This window comes from Sitodiplosis mosellana, unplaced genomic scaffold, assembly GCF_009176505.1.
Source record: "Sitodiplosis mosellana isolate CC-2019 unplaced genomic scaffold, AAFC_SMos_1.0 Smas_scaffold_6170, whole genome shotgun sequence".
In the NCBI taxonomy this organism is placed as follows: Eukaryota; Metazoa; Arthropoda; class Insecta; order Diptera; family Cecidomyiidae; genus Sitodiplosis; species Sitodiplosis mosellana.
In genome coordinates, this window is record NW_022601411.1 from 1508258 (window position 1) to 1520472 (window position 12215).

Genomic DNA, 12215 nt, shown 5'->3' on the forward strand with positions numbered 1-12215 from the left:
TGCCATTTTCCATTACATGACCGCTCTCTCTCTCTCTCTCTCTCTCTCTCTCTCTAATCGCATCGGAGGTTTGTTTGAATATTTGTGCTATTTTTTTTATTGCGGTTGTACCAAGAAAACAAACAACAACATAACAGGTGAACGGCAAAAACAAAAGTGATTTGGTTTTGCGATAGATTCACGTTTGATTTTGCTTCTCTTTTCGTCAGCGTCCAAATGCCATTCTACATTCAAATGCAGACTGCATTATGCAGTCGAAAAAGAGAACTGAATCAAAAATCCTTTAATAAGAACACGATTTATTGAGAAAATAATTTCATTTAATTTAATTCCAATGAAAAAAGGTCAAAACGATCGTATCGTGTCGCAATCTATCGTTGTGTTCGAATCCTATACGAAGCAAGCCGCATTCGAAATGAATGACTCGGACTTTGCGATTGTCGCCATCTTACTGTGACGTCACATTATTGAGCTGACGAATAGATCACGCAAAATATTCAAAGAGTCATTACATCGTAGCTTTTCACATTCATTTCCAAAAGTGCAAACTCTAGTTTTTCGCCACATTTTTCATGAAAGGAAAAAAAAACTCTCATCGATTTTTTGAGTTTTCAATCGAAAAAAAACCAAATTTTCTCTGGTGAATTAGTGTGATACAATTTCTTGAAGTGTTCTCAGAGCATCTTATCTATTTGGGATTGGTGGACCTCCCATCGCGTCCGGAAAATCTTGAAATTTTTAGAAAACGTATTGAAAAATTTTACAATTTTACACAATTTCATTTAAAATTTTATAAAAGTTACTTATTTCAAACCGTTCAAATCAAACACAACCAACAGTGTCAACTACAGATCATTCAATATATTCGCAATATAGTTAACAAATTGAGAACATAAGAAAGGAGGGGAAATCTCTCAGAATCTAAAGAAAGAGCCAAATTTTCATAGTGTAACAGATTTTTAAATTGAACATGGGTGATTTAAGGATGTAAAAATCCATATGTCAAGCAACATCACGATTCGGAGAACGAAACACAGACCGAATGTTGTTATTCAACTCAATTTTTTTTTCAATTCTTTCTCATTTATTTTATGGCAATTCAATTTTGTCCACCCGTTTCATAAAATACCATATTCGATATATATATTCTGATCCTTATGTATTCTTCTTTTCTCGATATTTAATGAAATCCGGATTTTTTCGGATATTCTGCTCTCAAACTCCGGACATTTTTCTGAATTCCGTACAGAAATTCCGGATATTTCGTAAAAATTCGATGGGAGGTCTAGGGATTGGAATTCCTCCTTCATTGCTTCTTTCCAATTCGATGATTGCGCACTCTCCATAGCTTCATCGTATGTTTTTGGTATGCTTATTTCTGCTCCAACATCCATTGTTTCACTACAGTGTTTTTCTTCACTTTCCTCATTGGTCACAGAGCACTTTGACCCTCAATTGGTTCATCCTCCAGAAATATGACATCTCTGCTGCGTATTATCTTTTTGCTAACAGGATCATAAAGTTTGTATCCCATAGCCTCTGCGCCATAACCAAGAAATATACATTTCATTGATTTAGCATCAAGCTTCTTGCGTTTTTCTTGCGGCACATTTACCATAGCCTTACATCCAAAGTCTTTGAGCCATGGAATGTAAGTTTTCGTGCCATTCCAAAGTTCATTGGGTGAACATTTTGACTTTTTCTTCGGAATGATATTCAAAATAAATGTGACAGTAAGGGATTGTCGGGTCATTTGGGACGGCTTAGCTTTTGAAGTCAACACCTTTTTTCAGATGGGAATTTTTCAGAGTTTAAGGTATCGTTGGAAAGGTAACCTCCTAAGCTAACTTTTTGCCGAAGAAAATCTTTGGATTGTGTCAGTGAAAAAAAAAAGTTATGTAAATTTTTCCAACTACCATTTTTTTGTCGAACTACCATTTTAGGGTCATTTGGGACACTACAAAAAATCTGAAAAATAAGTGATAAAACGAAATGAAATAATAGTATCATCTATCGATTTTATATTGTGTCTTCATCCATTTTTCGTCATGTAGCATACATATTGACATTTTTCTGCGGATACGATACTAAAAATGTAAGACGAATAAACTGGATCCGGGTCGAACTGAAAAATGACGATTCTAGACTAAAGAACGAGGAGAACGGTTGCATTCTTGACAACTTTGACATTTCGATGTACACACACATATAAAAACGTATGGTGGATTGAAAAACGTCACCAATGAACTAAACTATCACTTGGTGTAGCAAGTTCATTGAATGTGTGAACGGGTGGCAATATTCGATGACTTCAAAATCACATGAAAAACCACACAAGTGTTGACAGTGCAAACTCACGATTTTTTCGAAATATTTCTTTGGAGAACAAATCGTGGATGAAGCCTAGGCATTGCAGAGCCCGAATATCAACAATAAAAGAAAATAAATGAATATAATTCCCAAACAAATAATGTATATAAAATGTATGGCGTTTCCAATCTCACCACTGTTCACCACAATCAGTCAAAGCATTAATGTGAATGACGCATGACAAAGTGACTTTGACAGCACACGCATATGAATTGTTGTCATGTTTACAGTCGGAAATGTCAATGCAAAATCTCCAGTATCCAGTTTAACTCTACTTTGGGGAATTGGGTATTCGCTTGTTCTGAGTCCTCAACTATTTTCGCAAAAAAATGGCAGTTTGCCTTGAGCAAAACCGTGAAAAAAGGTTTTTTCGAGAACTTCCCATACAAAATTGTATTTCTCATTGTATTGCGGGTCCATTTTAACCAAAACTTTTTCTAAACAAACTAAAGCAAAACATGTTAAAATCTATTTTATTCTCACTAATTTCACTTGAAATACGATTTTGAATCATAAAAGTGACAACTCAAAGCAAAATCACAAAACATGTGAGCGTCCCAAATGACCCGACACGGATGTCCCAAATCAGCCGAAAGTCGCCAATTTGCAAAGCACTTTAAAAAAATCCATGATGAAAAAACATCCGAATGCTTAGGTAATATTGAAAATAGATACATTTTACAGCACATATTAGATATTAACCTTCAAATTTGTTTGGAAAATATTCAATTTCGAGTGGTCGGCAAAATGGTAAATTTGACTATTTTTCACAATTTTTTGTCATGTGTCTAGTTCACTAACAAGAAATGCGACTTGACTCGTCGGAATATACCATCAATAGTGTTCATTTGGCGTGCCATTAACATAGCAGCAATGACATTTGACAGTCACTGTCAAATTATGGAGATATGGCACCGTCCCAAATGACCCGACGTCCCAAATGACCCGACAATACCTTATTTAATGCTTCTGCCCAAAAGTCATGTTCCAGACCACTATCTATTAATATGCATCTCATTTGTTCTAAGATGGTTCTATTCATTCTTTCAGCTGTTCCATTCAGTTGTGGTGTATATATAACTGTTTTCTCGTGTATCAAACCCTTTTCTTTGAAATATCCTTCGAATTTCTGATTGATATATTCAGTTTCATTATCCGTACGTAATATTTTCAGTTCTTTGCCAGTTTGCTTCTCGGCTTGTGTTTTAAACTCCAAAAAGAGATCAAATACTTCACTTTTCCGTTCCATCGGATATGTGAATAATTTATTCGAATAATCATCCAAGAAGGTGACAAAATATTTGTGATCTCCCAATGACTCTACTGGCATAGGTCCAACTACGTCAGAATGTATCAATTGTAATACTTCTTCCGCTTTCTTTCTTGTACCATTGAATGGATTTCTGGTCTGTTTTCCTTTGATACAGGTGATACACTTGCATGTTTGATATTTCGAATGTTCTCTCATCAATGTCTTTATTTTCCTTCAGAAATCTCATAATTCCGAAACTTGTGTGCGCCAAACGCCGATGCCATAAATATGCATTCTCAACACATTCGTTTTCTCTACAAATTAATTCATAATCGGCTTCATTTACCTGCAACTTGAACATATTGTCCTTCAGGTTCGCAACTGCTACTATATCTCCATCATATGCTTTTATCTTGCATATACCACGTTCAAATTCAACCTTAAATCCCTGTTGATTTAGTTGATTAACTGATAGAAGACTCGTACATAGCTCTGGTATGTACATAGGCTGTCCTGCCATTCACCGATTTTAAATCAACATAGCTCATTTAATTCGTTACACGTTGTAGAACATTTCGTGGAAGAAATTTTTTTGAAAAAATGATTCTCCGCGATCAAAATTGAAGAAAAAGAAAATAACTAATTGAAAGGTTTAACATTGAACGGGCAAGATGGCGACTTCGAATACATTCCAATACTTTCACACATTGCTGTTAGCCGAGGAGCATCTATGCGATACTTCTTACTCATAACGACACACGCTGAGAGTGTGTTTGTTTTTAAACACATTGACGAATTATTCAAATTTAAATCTAGTTACCGTTGTTGTGTAGAACTAATACCGTTCGTCGTGAGACAAATATATCAATGAATGGATGCTATAGTAAATGTCTGGATTGTCACATGAAAACGCGCCGTTTTCAAATTGGTATATAAAATTATTTTTTATGTGCCGATTTGGAATCGGCATGTTTTTGTGTAACGTTTCAGAAAAATGTGCCGTTTTCAAATTGATACGTTTTTCTGAATTGTCAAACAAAAACACACCGATTCCAAATCGGCACATAAAAATTAAATTTCTATACCAATTTGAAAACGGCGCGTTTTTGTTTGACGATCCAGAAAAATGTATCGATTTAAAAAAGGCGCATTTTTCCAGTGATGGAATGGCATACGCCACCGTAGTCCATTCACTGGCTTATGCAGAATGTAAGCGTAAGACAACCATAAGCAATGAATGCGTTTAAATACGTTTGACGTCATTTGACATCTGGATAATTTGTGTTGGCTTACGCCAGCTTATGCAAAAGTGGACAATTGTCCAGCCTATCTAACAAAACTGCAAAGACATGCCGATTCCGAATCGGCACATAAAAATTAATTTTATATACCAATATGAAAACGGCGTGTTTTCATGTGACAATCCAGACATTTACTATAGCATCCATTCATTGATATATTTGTCTCACGACGAATGGTATTAGTTCTACACAACAACGGTAACTAGATTTAAATTTGAATAATTCGTCAATGTGTTTAAAAACAAACACACGCTCAGCGTGTGTCGTTATGAGTAAGAAGTATCGCATAGATGCTTCTCGGCTAACAGCAATGTGTGAAAGTATTGAAATGTATTCGAATTCGCCATCTTGCTCGTTCAATGTGAAACCTTTCAATTGATTATTTTCTTTTTCTTCAATTTTGATCGCGGAGAATAATTTTTTTCAAAAAAAATTCTTCTACGAAATGTTCTACAACGTGTAACGAATAAAACGAGCTATGTTGATTTAAAATCGGTGAATTCCTAAACAGCCTAATGTACAATACATTTTTAATCATGCACAATACTTTTTCGCCGTCAACAAGCAAATTCAATTTCACATCACCCATCCAGCTCACTTCCAATTTCCCTTTATCTGCAACTAATATCTCTTCATTTTGAGTTGCTTCCATTGCGTCTGCAATTCCCTGTAATAAAACAGTTTTGACGTAATCAACCGTGAGATCTTTTCCACTATTTTCGATCCCCAAAATCATGGCTAAATACTGCTCAGGAAACCCTCCTAACACCAATGAGGCTATCACATCTTCATCTATTTTAAAGCCAACTATCTTGCTTTTCTGCCAATACAACAATATCTCATACATAAATACATACCTCTCCATCGATTTAAATTTGACCAATTTAATCGAAACTAACTGATTTAAAATCGTCACTTTTCTCGGTACACCACCATCGTCAAAAGCTTTATGCAACCTCTTCCAAATTACATGAGCATCCTTACTCTCATCTATGTAGTTATATAACGTTTCTTCTATCAATAACGTTATCTCACTGATGGCACGCGCATTGTGCTGTGGGCTTTCCTCTGCGCTTGTTTCTTTCTCTATTACTTCCCAGAGACATTTTATTATTAAATAAGACTTAGCTGATACACGTCACCTATCAAAATTTTCTCTTCCTTTGAGCTTTTCAAAGGCGGCCCTCTGGCTGTTTCCGTTTGATATCTTAACTGGGGGTTGTTTTTAATTTATATACTGTGACTTTGAATAGGGCTGTGCTGGCTGGACGGAATTCTTTCTTCTGGTTTACTATTCCAATTAATCCTTTTTGTTTAATATTAAGATATGTTTTCTCTGCAAATCGCTTTATCAAAGTATTTTCGACTACGTTTGGATTATATACCAATATTTTAATGAATTCTTTTGTAACTGGTTCTAATAACGCCAACCCAATTCCTATTTCACAGCATGCAACCATTACTTTCAATTTATAATTCCCCCTCTCTAAGTAGATTCCCTCTCTCTCAGGCACTAGGGGCCACTCACTAGATGTCAACTGAATTGATTCGGAGATTGTCCAATATGATTGGTTGTTTATTGGAGGTAAATAAGATGGAAACGTCTTTCCAACTTTATTTTCTTCAATTTTGATCACCTGTCCGTGTTTGATTTCAGCCGCTATCTCGTCTTGTTCTTGTCTTTTGATTTCAGCTTGATAACTATTACCCGCTTGCGCTTCGATTATCCTTTTAGTATTTGTGCACATAAATTGTAAAAGGCTCGATTTATCCTTCTCGATAGCGCTTGCTGTCTCCAATTCATTCTCAGTCAAATCGCCCTCAATTTGTCCAAATCTTGTTATTATTTCCAATAACAAATCTTCAATCGTTTCTTCTGTTGGAACTTCAGCAAATTTTTCGCTCTTTATTTCTTCTTTGCCCTTATCTTCACTCATTTAATCAAAAATATTGAATTAACTGCAAGTTGAACTAGCTTATTTCCACACAGGAAATATTCAGGAACACTCTCGTTCAAATTATTTCTCTCGAACATTCACGTACAAACTGCTTTTCTCGTTCAAACAGCTTCTCTCGTACAAACTGCTACTTCGCGTACTCTGGGCCCATAACCAAGTTGTGATTCATATACGACTGAATACTTTATTGAGCTTCCTTACTCTATTTAAACAATGTTTCTTATCAATTAAATTCAATTAGAGCGTTTCTTTCTCAACAGCTAATCGTGATGGTGTTAATTTGATTAGTCCCATTTGATTTGATTCGTTCTAGTTTTTAATTATGAATTAAAATATTTCAACATCATTATTTCAACAGATTTGAATTTGAAACTTGTCTCCACGTTTGAGTCATCGTCATCGTCATCGTCATCGTCATCGTCATCGTCATCGTCATCGTCATCGTCATCGTCATCGTCATCGTCATCGTCATCGTCATCGTCATCGTCATCGTCATCATCATCACGAGAACAGAATTGTACTGCGTTCGCTAACCACATACATCGTGTGCAGACAATCAATTTGGAGAATATTGAAAGAAACTGTTTTGTGAGTGAGAAAAGAGAGCGAAAATTTCCAGACATTAAAAATACACATTGTTTTTGCTCTTGGTCATCGAAAATTTCGACAGAAAAATGTCTTCATCCGACCGTTATTTGAAAAATGCACATCAAGATTTATTATCCAATGCTCGGAATAATCGAGTTGAAGACATCAAAAAAGCGTTGGACAGTGAAAAACCAAAATTGGAAGTTAATTTTAAAGACGAAGATGGTAATACTGCTCTACATTTTGCTGTTGAATATGCCCGGAAAGAAGCCGTTGATATATTGCTCCAGTATGGATCATCTACTACCATTCAAAATGACGAAGGAAAAACTCCGTTAAATGTGGTGGAAGATAAGCTGAATGCGAATCCGAATGACGATAATTTGAAACTAATCAAGAAATCGTTGGAAGAAAGTCGACAAGGCACATCTCGTAGCATAAGCAGAACTTCAAATGATGATGGAAAAACTGTAACACATTCACCGAAAAATGAACAACGAAATAAAACTGAGGAGAGACTCATTCCAAGCTCAAGCTCTCTGAATGCGCGTCAAGACACTGACAATACCTACTATTCAACCGGTTCGACCATGCATGGGTCTATATTCCAGTTCAAGCTCATTATGTTTGTTGAACAGCGCCTGAGAAAAATGGGCCACAAATTCCGACTCGCATCCGAAATGGAAGCGGCGGAAAAGTTCGACGATGTTGTGAAGGAGCACACCGTGAGAAACAAACAATATTGGAGCTTTATTCAAGCAAAACATAAACAGGACGATGATGCAAAAATCAAAAGCTACGACTTACAGTCGACAAAGGATTCCGACCCATTTGGGATCCTGAAATATCTTCTGTCTTTGATCAGAATTAAAAATAATTCACATTTCATTAGGAAGGAACTGAACGACTTTGCGATTGTTACGAATGCGAACTACGATTTTGAAGGTGAAGCAAAAGGCGAGCATGCGACGAAATGGAAGCCGCTTCGTAAGGAAAATCCTTTGAAAGAAGGTGATTTACTGTATATGGAAGGGTTCGAAGTAAAGGAATGCAAATTATCTTCCAACGATGATGTCAAAATGTTCTTGAAAGCGAATTTATTGGTCAGCGCTTTAGCATTGAAAGAAATTTCGAAATTTCCTGCCGTTCAATATGAGTTAGAAAATCGTGCTAAACACATTACAGAAAAAGAAATTGGCAAATTGGCTAAGAAGAAATTGAACGATCTATTGAAGAAATTGAAAGAGGCAAAAAAGGAAAAATCCGACGAAGATCAAACCGATTCGGCATCTCTAAAAGGAGATAAAGACAAACTGAACGAAATTGTGAGAAAATGTAATGGACATAGGGAAACAATTCTAAATCGCACGAATATAACACATGTAATAGCAATAATGGAAAAAGATACAGATCTCAAAGAGTTCATTGACTTAACTGAAATAAAAAGTATAAAAGATTTAGACAAGACCATTTCTGCACTATCAATAATCAAAGCTGCTCTGGATGATGCTGCGTTTGACGAATACTTTGACGAATTTGTGCAGAAGTTTCGATTTGTCACCGATTTCCCGAACCAAGAGAAGCTAGGTGATTTCATTAAGGGTGATTTGGGTAAAACGTTCAAATTGTTGAATGCGGATTTGGTGAGTGCTTCGTTCGAGAAGGAAATGCTCAAGATCATGAATTGCAAAAAAGGAGAGAATCGCTTTCACACCAAAGAAGAAGCAGATGAGTTTGAAAAGAAAATGGCGATCGCACTCAACGGTTTGCTCACCTCTGGCTTGAGTTTGGTCTATCCGGGAGAGTTGAAAGCGCATAAGATTCGTTTTTCTGAAGGATCCCTAAAATCAGAGCATTTGAAGAAATTGAATAGTTTTTTGGATCCAGAACAGCATGACAAACCAGTTTTTTACCTTTGCACTCAGTCCACACGATTGACCGCCATTAAATTGCTTCAGATTTTGGAAAAGCATAAAAGTTATAAGGAGAAGAAAGACAGTTTAATTTTCATTCGATTCAATACATTATCACAAGGTGAAATGAAAAAGTACATTTTCAATGCTTTTAAACTTGGAAGCCACAATCTTTTGGTGATAGACTTTGAAGATAAACACGATGAAAAAACACTCGCTTCAATTCTTGCGCAAGTCAAAAATATTCTCCGTGAGAAAAAAATCATTTTGATCAGTCAAAATTTAAAATTCAAAGATACGAGTTTGATTGATGAAATAGAGGACAGCACTTCATTCAAAGATTTAGATAAAAGGTCCCAAAATTTGGTACTCAGAACGAAAGTCAATTACCAAGGAACAACCATGAGCTTAAATCGACTCATCAATAGAAATTATGGTGCGAAATTCTTTGACGGAAAAAGCCTCGCGAGACTTTTGAATGGGAATCAATTGGAGATAGGCAACGAAAATGCATTCTCTTCCAATGGCTACGTGGAAGAATATTACATCGAGAGAACATTTCATCGTCAGATAATCAAAAAAGACATTCTCACAAATAAAGATCAGTTATTTTTCATTACTTCAACGAAGAAAGAAGATATGGCCTTTTTGGAAAGAGATTTACTCAAAATGGGAGCACGACAAAATAATATTGTCCAATTGGAGGATAAAAATGTACTAAATACATTAAATACATACAAAATACGGATTATTCTTCCTCCGCTAAATCAAAGTGATCAAGAATATTATGAAATATTTCGGAGTCTTGGGAAAAATGCGCATTGGTTGGAATTGCATCAAGGCACGAGCCTATTCTGGAAATTATCTACCGGTGATATTTCACGCATCACCACGAAAGAGGTGGTTCCAGATGAACATCATTTCTGTAACGTGAAACAATTCGGAAGCAAAGTCGTTATACTAGCAAATGATGCCGGAATGGGTAAATCAACGGTATTGACCAGTATGGCTAGGAAAATGAAAGAATTGAATGATAAAGAGAAGAATGAATGTGAAGTCAACTGTATTATACGCATCAATGTGAATGATTATGCCAATCATTTGAGTAACTACGATTTTACGGAAAATGATGTTGATAGAGCTATAGACCTTGTTGCGAAAATGGCAATCCCCGGAGATGCAACGAATAATATCGATATCAAAATACAACGAACGCTTTTCGAAACAAGTCTTAAAAGACACGAAGTTGGATCGAATTTAAAGAAGCCCAAAATTGTTCTAATGTTCGATGGGTTCGATGAAATATGCCCGAACTACGAATCCAACACTTCACATCTAATCAGGGAACTGAAGGAAAGCAACGTTGCACAAATTTGGGTCACGACTCGAGCTCATGAACAAGATCATTTACAGAAAGAGTTCGGATCGCTTGCTTACACGTTAAATCCATTGACCGAAGAAGATCAGAAGAATTTTTTGGACAAATATTGGAAATGGAATTTGACGAAAATGACAGAAGAAAATCCATCGAACTATCAACAAATTTTGAGTCATCCGAACATCAGGTCGAAATCTGGTCAGCTCTTAAATGATTTCTCCACACATTCCGACAAAATCCTCCAGAAATGGAATCGTGCTATTCTTGATGAAAATAGAAAATTTACAACGGTTCCGCTACTCTTACAAATGTTGGCCGATGTCACATTGGAAATGAAACTCATTTTACCCGAGAAAAATGGTCTCTTGAATTTATACGATCAGTTAATCGATATCAAACTTGATATTCATTCCAAAGAAAAAGTTAAAAAGGATCCAAAAGTTGTACAAGCAAACTGCGAGAGTGGAATGGCCAAATATTATTTTCATAAAATTTGTATGGAATTATCCGTTAAACTCTTCTTTCCAAATGATAAATCACTGCCGAGCTTGGTAAACATGAAACTACTGACAGACGAAACAAGAAATTTTTCAACCGGAACTGGACTATTAATTTTAAAAGGAAGTGATTTGGTTTTCATTCACCGAAGCTTCGCTGAATATTATTTCAGTCGGTATTTAATCGAGAATATGAGCAGAGAAGAAGTACAGAAATTATTGTTCAGTAAAATCTTTAAAGACGATAGCTATGGGCTCATTTGCCAGTTTTTCAATGATCGACTTGAAAAACTCCCCGAAAGCGAAAAGCAAATCGAATTGACGGATGCTGCAATGGAAACAATGTTATCGGTCCAACCTCTTCTCAATACTGCTGCAAATGGTAATGCTGAATGATTATGTGTAGAAAGAATGTGATTCAATCTGTTTCATTTTCCAGGTCATAGGGAGATCGGTCAACTTCTCATCGACAACAATGCAGGTGTCAATGTAATAGGCGAATTTGGAATGACACCTCTTCACCTTGCTGCTAAGAGGGGTAATTCTGAATACTTCTGTGTGGGAAAAATGTGATTCAATCTTTTTCATTTTCCAGGTCATAAGGAGATTGTTCAACTTCTCATCGGGAACAGTGCAGGTGTCAATGGAATAGACGAATTTGGAATGACACCTCTTCACCATGCTGCTGAAAGCGGTAATTCTGAATACTTCTGTGTGGAAAGAATGTGATTCAATCTGTTTCATTTTCCAGGTCATAAGGAGATTGTTCAACTTCTCATCGAGAACAGTGCAGGTGTCAATGAAATAGACAAACATGGAATGACACCTCTTCACCATGCTGCTGGAAACGGTAATTCTGAATACTTCTGTGTGGAAAGAATGTGATTCAATCTGTTTCATTTTCCAGGTCATAAGGAGATTGTTCAACTTCTCATCGGGAACAGTGCAGGTGTCAATG

The 12215-nt window shown here is 36.1% G+C and overlaps 1 protein-coding gene across 1 annotated transcript; it reads left to right on the top strand.

The window, feature by feature from the left end:
• Positions 1-4832: 4832 nt before the first annotated feature.
• Positions 4833-12214, top strand: LOC129575921 (uncharacterized; the record flags this gene model as incomplete). Its single annotated transcript, XM_055460159.1, has 5 exons — positions 4833-11639; positions 11697-11795; positions 11853-11951; positions 12009-12107; positions 12165-12214. Coding segments are annotated over exons 1-5 (4431 nt in total), but the record flags the coding sequence as incomplete, so codon positions are not given.
• Between the last annotated feature and the right edge of the window lies 1 nt (position 12215).